General features: G+C 39.6%; 2 protein-coding genes across 2 annotated transcripts in view; both read right to left on the bottom strand.

Moving 5' to 3' along the window:
- The window catches only part of LOC146461080 (uncharacterized), a 99,836-nt gene that overhangs the window by 38,596 nt on the left and 42,850 nt on the right, over positions 1 to 18,390 (bottom strand). The gene's annotated exons all lie outside the window — the stretch shown is intronic.
- Positions 5,219 to 16,679, bottom strand: LOC146461084 (uncharacterized). The gene is made up of 3 exons (XM_085087322.1): positions 16,606 to 16,679; positions 11,956 to 12,546; positions 5,219 to 10,293 (listed from the first exon to the last, which is right to left on the bottom strand). The coding sequence occupies exons 2-3, from the start codon at positions 12,536 to 12,538 to the stop codon at positions 5,963 to 5,965; spliced, it is 4,914 nt and encodes a 1,637-aa protein (XP_084943448.1). The 5' UTR covers positions 12,539 to 12,546; positions 16,606 to 16,679; the 3' UTR covers positions 5,219 to 5,962.

Genomic DNA, 18,390 nt, shown 5'->3' with positions numbered 1-18,390 from the left:
TGAACAACAAGTGTAATAGTTTATCTGATCTGACAATCAGTATGGTTTTCGCAAGCATCACTCCACCGCTTATGCTCTTGCTTGTTTATATGACAAAATCTCTTCCGCCATTGACAATAAGGAATGCACAGTTGGTATTGTTATAGACTTGTCCAAGGCCTTTGACACCGTTGATCATAACATTTTGATTTCAAAATTCGAGCATTATGGTGTTCGTGGCACTCCACTTAGATGGTTCGAAAGCTATCTAAGCAATAGACAACAATATGTGGAATTTAATGGCGTTAGGTCGGAGTCTTGCGAAATTAAGTGCGGGGTGCCTCAGAGTTCTATACTAGGTCCCCTACTTTTCCTACTCTATATAAATGATCTGTGTAACGTGTCAAAGGTCGTGGACTTTATTCTTTTTGCAGATGATACAAACATATTTTTCTCCCACAAAGATTTTAACTTGCTTCCTGGAATCTTGAATTCTGAATTGCTTAAATTAACTCATTGGTGTCGAGCAAACAAACTGTCCATTAACTTTAAAAAATCAAATTTTATGGTTTTTAGACCACCCCAAAGGAGGCAAACACTTGATATATCTATTCAAATTGACAACAATGCAATTAAACGTGTGAAAGAAACAGTATTTTTAGGTGTTATCCTCGATGAGCATTTGTCATGGAAGCCTCACATTCTTAGTGTTTCTAGAAAAATATCAAAATCAATAGGTATTATTTATAAGTCTAGTTTTTGCCTCCCCAAAACCTCCTTACGTTCCCTGTACTATAGTCTAGTTTACCCTTACTTAATTTATTGTGTTTCTGTGTGGGGATCGACGTATCAGTCTAATTTAAATCGGATTATTGTTCTGCAAAAGAAGATAATTAGAATAATATCAAAAGTTTCTTTTGATGCTCATACCGGTGTTCTTTTTAAAGAACAGGAGATTTTAAAATTCTCTGACATTTATTTATACCAAATAGGTAAATTTATGTATCTTTTTAAAAGAAGCTTACTTCCAAATTATTTTTGTGATATGTTTACTCTTGCAAGTCAAATACATTCTTATAAAACAAGAAATTCCAACCTTTTCTATATACCTTATTGTCGAACTAATCTTCGAAAATCCTCAATTCGGTTTCAAGGTCCTTCGTTTTTCAACTCGCTAAGTCGTGAAATTCAAAACAGTGAAACTATCAGTTTGTTTGGCAAAAGACTTAAAAAATTCCTTCTATCTAAGTTAAATTGACTCTTTGTTGAGCTACACACCTTTTCTTTACCTTTTCTTTTTTTTCTTCCTTTCCTTTATTTTTTTTTTTTTTTTTCTTCTTTAAAAAAAAAATTAATTGGAAATTTCAATCAGTACCCTTAACTTCTATGGTTTACCAATAGTTCTAGGAAGCCTATAGTTAATAAGCCCCCGGCTTCTATATAGGCTTCCTAGCCTTTAACACATTTAATATTGTAAATAGTCAAGTATGAATATTGTAATAGTAAGAATATTGTGTGTCGTCTATAATGTATTTATGTTGTATTTTTTTGTTAATGGCAAATAAATTGAATTGAATTGAAATTGGCCCTTGTTTAAATGTTTTCTTATCCCCGAACATAACTGGTTGTTTGAAATTATGTTACCTCTGTTTTGTACTTTCGTTAAACAAAGCTTGAAATTGACTAATGGCGTGATGAAGACGTCAAAATATTTTTCTTCCGTACTTCTCTACCTTAGTTTCATTCTAAAGAAGTTTGTTTGGCTAATATTGATAGGTATTACATATTATTTACCAAACAATATTTTTTTCAGGAGAAACACGGAGTTGTATCTAATTGTACATGTTTGTCTGTTAATATGAAAGCTGAGAAAAGTAGACCCAATTATGACAACCAGGGAGCACACCTGATTTCTGTTTCGCGTTTCCACGCCAATTTTTAAATATTTAAATAGATTCTATTACTAGGTCAGTTATTTTGATGGAAGTGACGTCAGAGTTGTATCTGACTACGACTGTTGATGATTTGGGATCGTTGTTATTTTCTGTGGTGAGCAAGAGATTACACAAGCTAAGGAGACCACCTACAGTTGCTACAGTCTCAATTGACTATCCTCCCACTTGTGCCAACGTAGAAGCCCGAGTCAAAAATGCTCAGCTTGTTGGAAAAACTGTATTTCAACCCGCTGGGGAACTTTTCAATGTGGGAAACCCAATATCGGCTGAGCGCTGAGGGGAATTTACACAGCAGACAAAAAATGGGAAGACCCGTAAAAGAGTTTTAGGGAATCGATACTTTACATAAAGAAATAACCGTGTTGTTCTAGGTCCATAGCTGCCTTGGCCTTAACATTATCAGTACTGTACCGCCTTCCATCGGGTCCGTACGATTTGGCTGTCTCTTAAATGCCCTCTAGAGCGGGACAGCATCTGACTCGGGTGGCCAAGAGAAATCACATTTATCTGTCTATTGAGCGGCATTGCCTTAAGGAAAGCATGTTCCACTTCTCTTATACTAAGAGGGTCTTTCATTCTAATAACGTACCGGTTCGTATGTACAAACTTGTCGCGTCAAGTGTTAGTCGTCTGATGCTTTTTCCAGGTACTCAGTCTTTTAGGGGTCTTCGAGTTTGTATTCTCGGTACCTTGTAAACTCCTACCTCCTAAGTCACTAATTAACAAGGTTGTGTGGGTGTCAAATATATATCAGGCTGAAAAATCGGTCAGCTGGCTGAGATAATACTCTTATGGTAAACTTTCGCTAGTCCGGATCTCGCTGACTATCTGCCCATGGATGGTTCTCCGAAGATGGCTAAGTGCCGGACCGGTCAAAAGCTGGCGAGCTACATGGCTGAGAGAGGACCGTGGATGAGCTTGCATGTTGAAGAACAATTTTTCTCTTTCCTGACAGCTATCTAATCGTCCTGTTCTTTTTTCTTTCCATCTTTTCCGGATTCAAGGGGTAAAAAGCCACGCCATAAAACCTTGGTCCGGCGGTAACCGAAAAGCTTGGCTAAACAAACTACGCCGTGATTCACTTATCTTCAAAGTGGCAACAACATTAGTAGAGCAAGGGCCAAACGAGTACATGTGAAAGTACTCCAAAATTTTCAGGTATTCTGTGTTCTCCGATGGTTTTACGGTCTTTTTTAAAGCCAAATTTGTGCGAACTGACAGTTTGATCTGTTAAGATTCTTTAGCTTAAATCACAGAAAACTTTAGGAAACGAGCTGCTGTTGGCTTTCAGAAAATGATGCTAGCTGGCCTTATTTGGCACTTCAAAACGACGGGCATGCCTTTCCTTGCCTTCCCCCCCCCCCCTCACTTCCCCACCCCCCCCCCCCCCAAAAAAAAGGATAAGTCTTTTCAGTGTTACGAAAGTGTGAGGCAACATTTCGCTAAGCGAAATGCAACCTCCATCGCAGGGTCCTCTCTCTTCCTTCCTCCAGAAAAGGACCCTGGATGGGACTGGTCGCGTGCCACCCAAAATCTGCAAGCCGAATTTCTGCGGCTGGTAAGGCCCACCTGAAACAAATATTCTGCCGCAAAAAAAAAAGGGTTGAGTGCCCCTGGCAGATTGCAAAGCGGCCCGTGTTGTTTTGTGCTGATGGTGCAGTTTTGGAGAGACAAGTCTCTTTGAACCAAGCGAGGAAATGGGGAGCCAAGATAACAAAATAAAAATTACTGTTTTGCAGTATGTCAGGTGAACTGTAAAGAAATCTAATATCTGCTTCTCTTGGTGAAAAACTACTCACTCTGACAAGCCTCCCGGGGGGGGGGGGGGGGGGGGGGCCTGATTCACAAAGCCCTCCTAAGCTGAGATGAATCCTAAGTATTGTTTCTTAGCAATAGAGTACGGTTGGAGTAACTATAGGCTGGTGTCAAGAAACAGTTGTACCAGAGGTGGCGGAGCGTTTTGAAAAGTGGGGGTGATGATCTTTCACCCAGCCGTGCGCATACCCCTACTCAAATTTTCCAAAATGCCCTTTGCGTTGTTCGTTGGCACAAGCAAACCTCTTTGCAATCTTTACAGGGTCTAGTGTGTCCGTAATCGATTCGTGAAAGTGCAATAGTAGGCAGTTGTTCAGTCGGTCCTGCTTCATGGTGCTTCTTAGGTAGTTCTTGAGTCGTCTAAGGGGACGAAAATGTGCGCTCTGAAGTCGCTGATGGTACTGGTAATGTCAAATACATCCGTAAGAGTTTGTGTACCTAACAGTGTTTTGGTGACAAAAGTTTTGTTGAAAGCTTCGCACATGGTCTGTATATTTTTAACTGACGTACTTTGGGTAGCGCAGTTCTCACTGCATCAAACGTTTTACAACATCTCATTTCGCCAAGCGCGATGCTGGTAAAACGAGTTGTGAAAAGATCACGAAATTGAATATTTTGTCAATTTTTGTGCCGCGCTAGCGATATTTTCTGCACCAAAACGTCGGATGGGGGGGGGATGTGCCCCCAACATTTTTGTTTCTTAGGGGGGAGGGCTACAGCACCCCTACCCTCCTGCTCAGTCTCCTATGACTGTACTTACTTTACATCTTAACTTAGGAGGGCATCGTGACTCTTGCCCCAGACTTTAAAGACAAAGCTTCATATTTTTAGACCAACGCATTCCAACGGTTGTTCTGCACTAGGGCTTCGTTCTTCCATTTTGCTTAGCAAGAGACAGAACCATCTTAATTTTCTAAAGCAGTGATAACGAAAATTTAAAAACAACAAATGACGATTTTATACAGCAGTCATCATTTCCATTACTGAGGATAATGGAAAAAATAGTTCTTCCAACTTACACGAGCTGCCGTATAACACATATAACCAGTGCGACGCGCCTTACCGTGGCTACCCGACAAAATCTTTTTACAAGTTAGCCAATCAGGTTACGCCAATTTGATTAACGGTCACGCCTTCTTGCAAAGTCCAACAGGCAAGTGACGCATGTCACGTATTTTATGACCAAGGAGGAAAATTTCCTGATTGGCTAACTTGTAAAAAAAAGTTTGTTGGGTGGCCAAGGTAAGGCGCATCGAACTGTAAAATATGAAATTGTAAAAATCACAAAACCATTAACGAATGGTGAAGTCCTGTCTGTTGACTAAAACAAAGGTAGACCGCAGCTGGCATACAGATGTTCTTTCTCTAAGTCAACAGGAAGAAACAACTCTCCCACCCTACCCCCTCTTTCTCTAAGGTGCAGCGGCTGTACAGTTATCTATAGATACGAAAATATGAATTAAGCTCCGTTTTGTCTAAAAATGTAACAAACATAAATTTTATTCTACAAATAGACCCCTGATCTAGAAGATACGAAACGAATAAATTAATTAACAATATATATCAGAAGAAAGATGTATGAAAAAACTGGCTGACATAAGCTCATTGAAAATAAGAATCATTATCTACTATGTATGTCCACAGATGAAACCTAACCCGTGTACCAGAATTTGCGCTTGCGCGCGCGGGTCCAGTATGGTTAAACTCCAAAGTGTGACCACTCAGATGCTAGCTAGCGAAGAGTACATACCAATAGTACTAGTTATCATCCTGCACAAGGTGGTTCTACACCATTTCAATAAAATCTACGTAGCAGTTCTGTCCTGTTGTGCTGGTATAGTAGACAGATGGCTCTAACATTTGAGCCTAACATTGCTGAGTATCACTTTCTATTGTTTACTTATTGTACAAAGTGGATCTATCTTTTCGGGCCGCTGTAAAAACGATATGAGATCCATAAATTGTGAGCATCCGAACGAAAGTTCTCCAATCGGTGCTTTGTTGTCGTAAATGTAGTTTTCTTCGATTTGGATTTAAGTGGGCGCTGTTGGGAGCCAAAGGGTCATCAGTTTCAGGCTCACACAGTTCCTAATTTGGCTAAGGAATCATTCCAGAAAATAGCACGGAAACTTTGCTAATCATAGGAGTAACAGAGTTTGGAGTCAGGATTGGTATCCATTTACAGACACGTCACTGCTACTTACTGGAAACCTTCAACGAAATCGCTGTTTCTTTTTTCTGGAGTTTCGTTTCTTGAGCGTTCCAGTATCACTTCTTAGGGCTTCAGCAGCGTCAGTTTGGTATTGCTCGAACGCACTTATTGCTCTGTCCACCCAGTTTAAAGCATCTGGAATATTTTCCCAGGGAAATATGCGATGATAGTAAACCGTGACAGTCTCAGATTCAAAGTTAAAGTTTGCCAAAACACAAGCCGCCTTGATTCCCATCACTTGGTCTGGGACGTGACGTCCGTGTCTTGCTACGAAATAGGGTATCAAGGTAGTTGGGCAGATCACCGCACTGCAAAGATGACGCTGTGGGCAAATCATGAGACAGAGGTTAGAAAAATCCAGTTCATTAATCAGCATGTCTGATTTCGGTCCAGAGGGTGGTGATACATTCAGTAAAGCGATAACACAGAAAGAGATGGCATCTCCATTTCCACCAACGTTTTTGACAAGTGGTGGTGTGTCGTTTAACTTTAACAATTCGAAACTGGCACATTCCTTGTTGGATGTAAGGATAGATTCACATACAGGGTAATGAACAGCCTTAGCCGTGTCAAAACATTCCTGGTTACAGTACCTTGCTATGTGACAATTGGGACACTCGATCGGGTCACCTTTCATGTGCAAATCCTTGCAGCACGTGCAGCAGAAATTTGGTTCAGCCTCAAACAGCTCCTTGGAAGCTTCTAATACCCTATTGTCAAGTACAACAGGGGTCTTGAATTTCCTAATGGACTCATAATCTAGTCTGGTATATTCGAGAAAAGAACACAGGTAAACTGGCACGGACGTTGGTGCTTCAGACAACTGCAGGGAACATTCTCGCTCGAAACGGCAAAGTTCATTTGAATTCTGGGGGAAAATAGCGGGACCGAAGTTCTTTCTGAACTCGCAGTTCCGGACCAAAACATTTCCTTCACCATTCAACATGATCCTAAGACCTCCACAAAGATTGTTTGCAAGCACATTTCGTTCGAAATGTAAATTGCTTCCACAAGAGCATACAACACCCCAACTGCGATTGTTGGAAATGACATTTTCCTCGATAACTGCGTTAGCGTTGTTTAACAAGATACCATGCTTGCCATTATGGGTCACAGAATTTCGTAACAACCGACTTCGTTCAGAAGTATTCATGGCCACCAGGCCTGAAAAAGTGTTAAACCTAATGCTATTCTTCTCCAAGTAAAATGACGAAGGGGAATCTACGACTATACCGTACAAATTTGATGATACGTCATTGTCATCCATACTGATGTGACAGAATCGATCGTTTCCTTGTATGCGAAGCCCAGTTCCACCGCAGTGAAGGATTGTCGGTGATCTTACTGAAACAACGTTTTGTCTACGAGATGATTTAGTAAAATTAATCTGTATTCCCGTGCAGGCTGGACCTGTGATATCACAATGATCTATGACCAACGATTGCACGTCATTAGCTTCTATTAAGGCACTTAGGTTTTGTTTGGCTTCGGCAGTCAGCTCCGTTTTAGCTAGGTGTGGTTCTCCCAACGTCAACGTGTCAAAGTTCTTAGAGGCACAATAATCTTCCACATCTTTCTCATTTGGTGTGACAGGAAGCTCCCCAAAAAGTGTGGTATTTCTGATGATACTAGAAACTGCAGAATAAACGTTCGCGAATCCAATGTTTTCAAACATGAAAGATCCGTGGGATAAATGAAGCCCTTGGAAGCAATTAAGAACTGCGTTACGTCCAGGAAGGCAAACAAAATAATAATGTCCTCCCGAGAGGGTCATCTGCTTCAAATCATAGCGGCCTTGATCTAAAATGATAGTAAGTGAACCATTTGAAAAGTCATTTTGGACTCCAAAGAGTCTTTCCAGTTCTTTGAGCTCGCTAACCTGAGACACGAACTTGTATTCAGTTCGATCAAGTATACCAGGAAATTTCGTTTGCAACTTCCGTATGTCGTCTGGCTTAGAATTTGCAAACTTGAAATCTAGCACAGCCATTGCAGCTTGAGCTCTTGAAGTCAACTCGGTTCTACCACTTTCCACCAGTTTGCACAACGCATATACTTTCCAGTAGTAACCACGATAGTGCTGAATGTCTACGTATGTAGACGCACTAAAGTCGTCAACAGCCGTCTCATAGTTGCCCATTTGCAAATGCGTAATGCCACGGCGACAGAGAATCTCTCCAACAGGAGCCAAGTGTGGCTGTTTGTATTCTTCCTTGAATGATCCACGAAAACCTTTTAAATTCGATATTCTAACAATGTCAGAATACAACTCAACGGATGTTTGAAAATCACCCTTGCTAAAGGCTTCTCTTGCCTTTGGTTCAATCACTTTGATTGTTTCTAACAAAGTGAGAGTTAAAGTAGCACCATCTGATGCGCCTGTTCTGTCGTTGGTCTTTTCTTTGACATCAGCTGATTCCTTTAACTTCAAAGAAATGAGTTCCCCGTCCACATGTGGGATCAAGACTCTTGTTACCCTCAGCAGGTCGTCATTTTTGTAAAAACGAATGGGCTCTTTTACTGCACAAATAATTTCGAAGACAAGCTGTTGAAAACTGTAACCTTGAATTTCCATTCCAAGGGAATAACAATACAAAGATGCTTCGCAAACAATCCTGGCAGATTCCTCACATAAGAAACAAGTTTTCAAGGACGAATCCTTAAAAAGATTACAGACGAGGTGAAAAGCATTAACAGACAGCTTTTTCCACCGCCTTCCTTCAAAGGGGACCGTAAATGCAATTAAGGGCACTAAGTAGCACCATGTTAAAGGAACGTCTTTCTCTACTACTACAGACATCAATTTGTCATAATAATCAGAAAGTAACTCTGTACCACCTACACAGTTAAGAAATGTTTGGTGCATCATCCTTACAGCAGAAGATAAGACATTGTCAGTTTCACCTTCCCTGTCACAACGATCTCTCAGGGTCTCTTGGACAAGGCGATGGATGCTTAAAGTATCATCTGACTTGCGTTTGAATAGTGAAAACTTAATCAATAAATCAACAATTTGCTGTGCACCGAGAGGCATTTCCAAACGTTTCTTCAGGTCCTCGTCTGGCTCAATCTCGGGGGCGCCCACGTTCAGAACATCAATTGGTATATCGTCTGGGAACAGATATGCTGCGATTTTCATGAAAAAAGCGGCTGCCCTTCCAAGGCCTTGGTCTTCCCCACAATCGGTGATGTAATGAAAATTGAGAAGCCAGGTAGTTTGCACTCCAAGGCGTTCCTCGTTGTAGGTCTCTGTGTGTGGTATGGCACTCTTCATGCTTAAAAGCTTCGCCTTTTGCGAACGATATTGCTGGAGGTATAACGGAATGGGACATTCCAACGCTTTAATGTAGGCGGCGGCTTGTTCTAAGGCCAGAGGCAATCCACCAAGCTCTTCGGCGAGTTCTTGCTTCTTTTGGTCCTCATCTTGACAACTGGATTGCATTCCTGTACGCTTGTCAAGGAACTCAGCGGATTCACCTACAGAAAAAGGATCCAACTCGTAACAGTTTTCTGGCGAAAGGCGAAGGTCCTCACAAAGCACTCGGCGTCTTCTACGGGAAGTGACCAGAATGTCACTTGACGTTTTGCTTTTCCACTGGCCGAAAAACAGTTTCCTTGCGCAGGAGCTAAGTTCTTTCTGATCCAGGTTGTCAACAAGTAAGAGCCACTTTTCCGTCAAATTACCGAGCCACGAGAGAGTATCAGTCAGCAGATCTTCAAACGATTTAGCTTCTTTGCCCTTATTAGACTGGGTGCTGTCTACGTCCACAAACTCTTCATGAATTCCCTGAAGAGATACCCTCATTAAATCATCACTCTCCCCATTTACAACAAACACGCCCCCAGGGTAGCGTTTCATGTAGCGCCAAGCATACTCGAGGGCAACAGAAGACTTTCCGCACCCTCCAAGCCCACAGATCCCACGGATATTAACCCCTCTCTTTGGGACTCCACGGCTATTTGCTGTTGGGTTGACATCGTCAAAAGCCCTTTCTAGGGTCTCCAATATCTCCTCTCGGCCTGTAAAGTACTCATTTCTGTCGAACGCCCCAAAAAACACTGGATGTTTTGTATGCTCTTCACTTTTCACAGCATCACATCTTAGATCTGCCACTTGTTGCTTCAATGACTCCATATCATCCTTTATCTGTTCAACCTCCTGCGGAAGTTCAACGAGCTGATAAAGAGAGTGCTTAACTCCAAGCAACTGAGATTCCAATTCGTCTTTTTGTTCGACAAATTCATCCAAATTTGAGGAAAGCAGCAACACTTCATTGTGAACCAAGTTTAATAAGGAAGGATCTACAGGGGAATTTCCACAGAAGGTTGTGCCTGTAAGACAAGAGACATTAATGCAGAGTTCTTCATTACAGTCACGCTCAGTATGACAGTTTAGGCAAATGAATCAACCATGCAGTTTGAAGAAAATGGTTTGTGCACAAGAAGTAACTTAAACGTCACCTACTCGTCTATACAAAAATTACTTAAGAAAAAGGAGAGTCAACTCTGAAGTGTAAATTTAATTGATGGAAAAAACCATTTATTTTCCTACTGAGTACACCCTTGTAAGGAAATGTGGTTCACACGAGTTAAAGAAAATAATCTTTGATCTAGGTAAAATTCGAACCAAATTAAGTCTCTTCGTATTTTGATCGCCGATACAGTACCGACTGAGCCACGAGGCCAATAGCTAACTGAATAGTTTGGGGTTATGGTCCATAACCCGGGATCGATTCCTCCCACCCCTCCCCCGTGTACTCCTTTTTCCTCGCAATGAAAAACTCCGTAATTTTGCAGGGTTTCCAAAATGAAATGTCGTCAGTATCTCGGTCCAAGTCAAGTCGATCACCGAGTTACGAGAGACTCAGATCGCATTCGCGTCGTTCCCCACTACCTTAAAGGGGAAGTATCATGCAAATTTGCTGTCATTTCAAAACCCAAAAATGATTGTCTGTCAGCAGAAACAAAGAAATGATTGTCAAGTTTGTTATAAATAATCACCCCAGTGCAATAAAACTGTCGATTACTGCCTCTGGCCAGAGACAGAGCCGGTATGGATTGAAACTGGAAAAATGTTAGGCTAATGTTTTTCAAGTTCTCACATTTTTGTTTCCAAAATATGCTAGAACAGATCATGAGTTGTTCCTTTCAAGAACTGAGTTGATTTCTTTCCTCTCGTCATTCTAGAATTGTTTGGCAGCTGATTGAAGGTCTTTTAGAATCAAAACTTAGCGAGTTTCAATACAAAATACTAAATTGTATTCTATCAACCAATGAAAAGCTATTTCGGTTAGGCCTAACTAACTCTCCATGTTGTACCTTTTGCCAAGAGGACATAGAGTCCATCGAGCATTTGCTTTTCTCTTGCAAAGTATCTTTTGAATTTTGGCAACACGTTTTGTCCTGGTTAAGGGATAATGGAATTCAAATCAATACACTAAAAGAGACAGATTTAATATTTGGAAAATTTGATGCCACAGATGACTTCACTCTAATCAATCACATGTTGCTTATGGGTAAATTCTATCTTTATTTCAATAGATGTCAAGATTTCGCTGATAACTCTTCCATCAACTTCTCTTCTCAATTAGGTAACAAATATGAAATACAAACGGAGAAATTTAATTTTTCTTAAAATTCTGTGATTCGAACTTTTCTGTGCTCAAAACCCACTTGGAATTCAAATTAAATTTCTCCGTTCGTATTTCATATTTGTTACCTACTTGCCAAGAGAAATTGATGGAAAAGTTATCAGCGAAATCTATTTCTCAGATAATAATTGAATATGAGGTCCTTAGGGAGAGTCGCTCTTAATTTCGCTAAAACTGTTGATAACTCTCAGAGACCTATTTGAGAAAGGTAACATTGGATCTCTCCTATAAAAATTTCCTGAATCTGCCCTTGCTTTGTATGTTACCGTGCATCTATGAAAAGACAGAAACTCTAAACCTAGCATTCTTAGGACACTGACTGAATTTAAAATACAATAAAAACCTTTGGTTTCCCAGTCATTCAACTCTGACAAGAGCCTGGTCTCATCCGTAGTGGGTAGGCCAATGGATTGGACAAGTTGCTGCATCTCCTGAAAACAGCTCTGGAACATGGGTGCATCCCAGTCGGTGAAGTTGCAGTGGGCCCACTCATTTCTCACATGTTCTCTCACTACCTTGGCTGATGCTTGTATAGCAGCAGAAAACACTGGCACATCACCAAGAAGCAAAAGAACAGCAGAACCATCACACTTTCCATCAAATGCACTGAACTTAGCCATGAAAGGTTGAAGGTAAAGTTTGGCCAGGTCAACATGACTTGTAACTCTGTAGTCAAACTTAGAAAAGTCAGGTTTTCCTGAGGGAAGTTTGTGGTTGCTGTTGCCATTAATGTTCTCGTATTTCAGATTTTTGGGATGCTTCTTCAGAACTCCAGGTGCAGTTTGGGCATGAATGTTATGGCTGGATCTTAAGCTCTGATATTCTGCCTGCAAAGACTGTTCCATAAATGGGCGAATTTGCTGTACCAGCTTATTGAAGGCGATCCCGATAACCACCCAACGCTTCTGGTCTTCTGATACATGCATGTCACTTCCTAAAGATTAATTAATTATTGGAGAAAATGTTTGGCAATAAATGGGTAACATTTGGCTGTTCGAACAATGGCACTTATAGAATATGCCCAGAGAGATGATATGTACTTGGAAACTGATAGTTTTAAGTACAAGCATTGGGATTTTACTTTTGTCAATGAACGTTGTGAAATGCTATTTTCAGGACTTTGCTTGCACCTAAGGGTCAGTTTAATATTTATCGGAGGGGGCATGGGAGAGAAAATGGGGGAAGGAGGGGAGACTCTATAAATTTTTGCCAGTCATGCTAAAAGGGGGGTCCCGCACTACTTGCTGAGTTATTGACTGGGGGGCCTTGGAATATTAAAGGGTGGCAATGTCTCAAACACTAAGGAGGCAAAAAATACATACAGTGTATGTAATCCCAGTATATTGGTGAAATCAGAAATATGATATATAGATACAATGTGTTTATTTCGTATTTGTCAATTGGTGAATAGAGGATTAGCGTATTATAGGAAATTAACGCTTGTGCTAATTAAGGTGTTTGAAATTAACGCGAATTGAAAGAAAAACTACTTCCCAATAAAGGAAATAAGCGCGAAACAAGTGCTAAAATTCCAAAATGAGCGAAAACGCGACTTACACAAAGAAAAATAATTTGTTGAGACTACAGGAAAAAAATTATTTTAACATTAAGTGTAAAAATCCGAAATAAAAAGGGGTTAAGCGAAGGAATCTGAAAACTTTTAAGCGTTCTTCACATGCAGTGTCCATGATACCAGCAAATTCCACCCTGATAAAACAATGCTTTCTGGAGTGTATCGAGAATTTGGGACGAAAGTTATGGAAATTAAGGTCGCAGAAATTAACGCGCCACTTAATTAATGACGCGGAAATTAGCGATTACAAAAAAAAATAATTTTTTTAAAAATTCGCGTTAATTTTCTACAATAAGGTATATAAAATGCTATTCAGATCTTAAAATGCTTAAATCCCAAGCTAAGAGATCTAAATGGACATAAAACAACAAGATCTCACAACACAGAAATGACCTTTGAGACCGAATGGTAATTAATGGTCGGCAATTGAATTATTTATCTTTCTTACGCTATTTGATGGTATTTCTTTGTATAATACCCATTTCACAAACAAAATCTTGTGGTTATGATTACTTTCACCGTTTCAAGATTCCCAGTTAAAAACGCATGAGCACCAGTAATTAGTCGCCCAAACGTCTGAGTTTTGTAAAGATCCAAAGTATGCATTACATCATGATGCTAAACATATATAGCATCAAATTGCAAATTTTCAACAAATTTACTCATCTATGAAGCAGCTAACTGACACAAAACCAAAATTTTACTCTAATTCCATATTAATTAGAACACAAATGTGCAACTCAAACGCTATTTGCCTTCACCAACTACTGAATATTGCTGAGGGTGAAATCATCCATAAAGGATCTGTACAGGCCCGCAAATGATCCCGGCCTGCAAATGATCCCCGGACGGGAAATGATCCCCAAATTGTACTGCAAATGATCCCCGGACCGGAAGTGATTCTAATAAAATGTAATGCAGAAACGAAGGAATGGCCTGGACTCCATGCCAGTTCACAGATATATGAGGAAAAGACAAATTTCTCAGGCTTTTATAACAACAATAAAAACCGGTAAACGTACTGTGCTAAAAGACAAAATTAACCTGGCAATATTTACTTTTTGAACAAAAAATAAAAGCTATTGATTTTAACGTGTCAGTTTCGGAGATTATGACACCTTTGATTTGAAAATACATTTTCCTTCACAATTCGCTCTTGCTTCAAGATTTTAAAACTCTGTTTTAGAAATGTTAGATAAGATACTTAACTTTTAAAACGAAATTGAATTTTTCTCCTTGATCTAGGTCGTGCTATTAACAAACTTTATCGGAACCCTTTCGACAGTCCAACTTACGCTTAGGTGGCCCAACCTCAAGCTGTGAGCGATTATCACTTGTGCAATAGCTGTCACTGCGAAAATATGACAGTTTGTATGGGAATATTTACGATCGGGTTTACGAAGTAGAAATACTGTAAAGTTCTTAATAAAAGTGACATCCCTTGCTTCTAAGAACTTTACAGTATTTCTACTTCCTAAACCCGATTATAAAGTGCAATAGTGGTCACGGCGCAAGTATGGGAAAACATTCCCATACTTGGGCCGTGACGCTATTGCACAAGAGACCGTCACAAGATGATCATCGCTCACAGCTTGAGCTGGGACCACCTGTACACGTGGGATTCACTTGCGAAAGCGACAGCTATAACAGAGTTAAGTTCGTAATTCAGACGAGGTTTCATTGGGAAAATGGTGCGGTTGAGTTTGCTGTTTGCCATTAAATCATCATTAAACAGGCAATTCAATTTCAGTCTTCTTTTTTTTTTAAAAAAAAAAAAAAAACTGGCTGAAGTCATCAATGACCCGCTGCTTAATTTTTGTTGTGTTTGCATAGAGTATTTAAATTCTCGTCTCCGCTTGTTCTCATTTGACCTTGGGTTTCACAGATGTATCGAAAAAATAACCAAAACAAAAACAGTTTCAATGGACTTGTTTAATATTTGTTCTAGTTAACGGCCTTTCGGTTGCACGGTTAAGATTCATTTAGTATTTTTAGGCCTATTTAAAAAAATATATAGGATTTTCGTACAATTCGTACCGATTTTTGGCGTTGTAATCGTACAAGTAAAAAATATACATGTATGTTCCAGTTTATAGGACAATTGTTTTTTTTTTTGTTGCACTAAACAGCTACATTGTAATTTTTAAACTAGTAAAATTTGTATGCAAAGCGTTTAAATAAAATGATTGTTGCGTTATAAGAAAAAAACATGAAGTATATAAAGTTTAAATGCAATGTCCAAATTCCCGAGTCCATTCCATTCTATAATTATTGATGAGGCGACCAAATCCGGTCGCGGATCATTTGCGGTCCAATTTGGGGATCATTTCCCGTCCGGGGATCATTTGCGGTCCAATTTGGGGATCATTTCCGGTCCGGGGATCATTTGCGGGCCTGTACAGATCAAACATGTTATGACTCAAACCCAAAGACGCCATTGACTTGTTGATGATGGAATTTTAATCTCGAAAACACCGGAAAGAGTCAGTACCTGATTTAAATACAATCATACTTTGACTTACATTTAATAACAGAAAAGCAACAAAATAACGTATGAGGAAACACAGGCTGTTTTGACTTCTAAAACTGACTTACAAACCAAATCAGTTTATCTTTAGGGCAATAAAACTGCAAAAAATACCCGAAAAGAACATATAACAAGTATTAAAACCGTACATCATCAGTAGTTTCCATTTGCGCAATTTGATTTCTTTTCAGTCGGTACGAAAACAACTCAGTTTTACTTAAATGATATTCTTTTTTTTTTTTTTTTTGCTAACATAGCGATTAAATCCGATAAAAATATCATTACGGTTATATCTGGAATCTCCTATGTTCGTTGTGTCCTTGCTTCCATGATAAACAAACAGGCAACAGTCAGAATATAGCTGCTGTATCGATCGAAGGATTCGAAGCGGATAAGTGCTAATCACCGCTATGATGACGGAAATATCCAACTCGTCTCTTCAGGCGATGATAACTTTTACCGCAACAGCTACGTATACATAAAGCAAAACTGGTGTCCTAACTAACACGAATAATTAAAACCAAGTTGATCTTGAAGCCTACAAGTAACTTGCATGCGAGCGCTTGGTAGGACATCGGAACTAGAGTACGTACATCAAAACAAAGTATCGCAGTCAAACATGTCCCCTCGAATGAAATCTAGAAATGTGTCCTCGATCAAAGTAGGGAGTAGTACAAATGTCCGTAAATGGGAATATGCGAATATGATGCTACTAGTGACGAAAAGGTGCAAACAGTCCTTAAATTCCACCTTGAATTAACAACCCGCTTGCTTTCGTATGCAATATCCAATTGCCGTCCGGATGGAGTTATGTCACAATTTTGACAAAAGATCTGCAAGCAAAATGACTTATGGAGTATAAATTGCAGAATACCTTGCCACAAGCAACTTACCTTTGAGTCATCGGAAGAGAAAAATCGAACTTAATGCAGAAAGGCGCTGTTGTGCTTCCCTTCCGCGGCTGATGAGCAGAAAGTGAAAGTGATGAACGTCGGGAAGATGTTCACCCATACTCGGATGCAAGTCACGCGATAAGAGATTCATTACGCAAGCTTAATATTTCTGATCAGGCTAAGGTCACGTCATTTACAATATTCGGATGCGTCAAGCGATAACGGATTTTAAAGCCGGCTACTAATTAATATTCTGATCAAAGCTAACGCACGTCATTTATATGGTCAGAATGAGTTCTGGGTAATACATAATAGGGGGTGGGGATTCTGAGGTTAAAAAAACGTTGGGTTGGCATGAAAAACAGTCGATGGGGGGACTTTTTATCAGAAGGATTTTGTGTCTGAGACTATAAGAGGGTGAAATACATATGGTGGGAGGTTTATATTCGCCAAGTCCGATATTGTGAGTTTACGTGATGGGGAGAATCGTGCGTCCCTGAACAAAACTACACCCTGAAGTTTCTTATTTAACTAAATTGTGTAATTCCTAGTGAGAAATTAGACTGTTCAAGTACACATGCATTATACAAATGTAAGTCTAGGTTCTCTTCCGCTTGTATAAAGATTATAAACTCACCACCAGATGTCCTCCAAACCTGTGGAATTATTTTTAGTACCCCTTCACGAAAACTTCCATAAATCATATGCTTTTGGTGATCTTGGAACTGATCTGATTCTTCTTCAAAAATAGCTTATATATCATTTGGAATTAATTTTAATAATCCTAGTCAATTCTGCTGTTCTTTAGATTTCCATCTCAAAATTTTACACCTTTTTCTTTTCAGTTGTTCTCTTTTTCATATAAATGAGCAAGGTGTTACTTTATCAGACAGCCTACTAGTTATGTGCTGAAGCAACTGGTGAGACAGTGGTTCGAACCAATTTAGTTTGGCTGATTTGAATAACCTCAACATTGACAAGCAGTCTAATTTTTAATAAATTTGATGTACGTATCCACCACAGTTAACTGTGCTATCTGAGGGTGGTGTTAAATTCAGAGTCCTAAGGGGGGAGGGTATTTGGAACCCCTGAACCCTGAAACTTCTGCCGTGGAGTCAGGAACCTGAAGCCTTCCTCTTCTTCAAGCCTGGACAAAAATGCTAATTCTAGGTAAAGGAAACCCTGGGGTGAAAAACATAGAGCCCCGATATTTCTGTCTTGGAACCATAGAGGCCTCCATTATTTGGGATGGAGTCCTGTGCCCAGTTATATAAACCATCTTAAGACAAGTACTAGGAGGCAGTAAATCATTCAGAATACAGGGAACGACTGCAGAAAACTTCCACTTATCTTAAGATGTTTTATGCAACCCGGCACTAAAGCCCTTTGGAACCCTGAAATAACCCAGTATACAGTCCAAAATAAATAATTTATACTGCAAATGTAAATGTTGCAGGAGGAAGGATATTACAATGAAAACAAAATGACAAATGTGTTCTTGATCTATTTTTTTTTTTCATAGGTAAAACTGTTCACAAACTAACATAATTTACAGTAATATGGTCTTCCCAAAGACAGTTTCATAAACTTATTACATTTTTATGACTTAGATAGGAATATGTGAATTGCCAGTTGCAGGTTAGATCACTTCACAAAGATGTACATACTTTTTATCCTTTGAAATGCACATCATCAGGGCTAAATTTTTCCTGTTTATGTCCAAGAAGAGGACACCAAAAAGTTTGGCTAATATTCACAAAATTTCATTGATCTCGAAGAAGTTTG

This window comes from Pavona decussata, unplaced genomic scaffold (genome assembly GCF_977016875.1).
Source record: "Pavona decussata unplaced genomic scaffold, jaPavDecu1.1 SCAFFOLD_202, whole genome shotgun sequence".
Lineage (NCBI taxonomy): Eukaryota > Metazoa > Cnidaria > Anthozoa > Scleractinia > Agariciidae > Pavona > Pavona decussata.
Note: the sequence above shows the minus strand (reverse complement) of the source record. Positions and strands in the feature narration are given on the sequence as shown.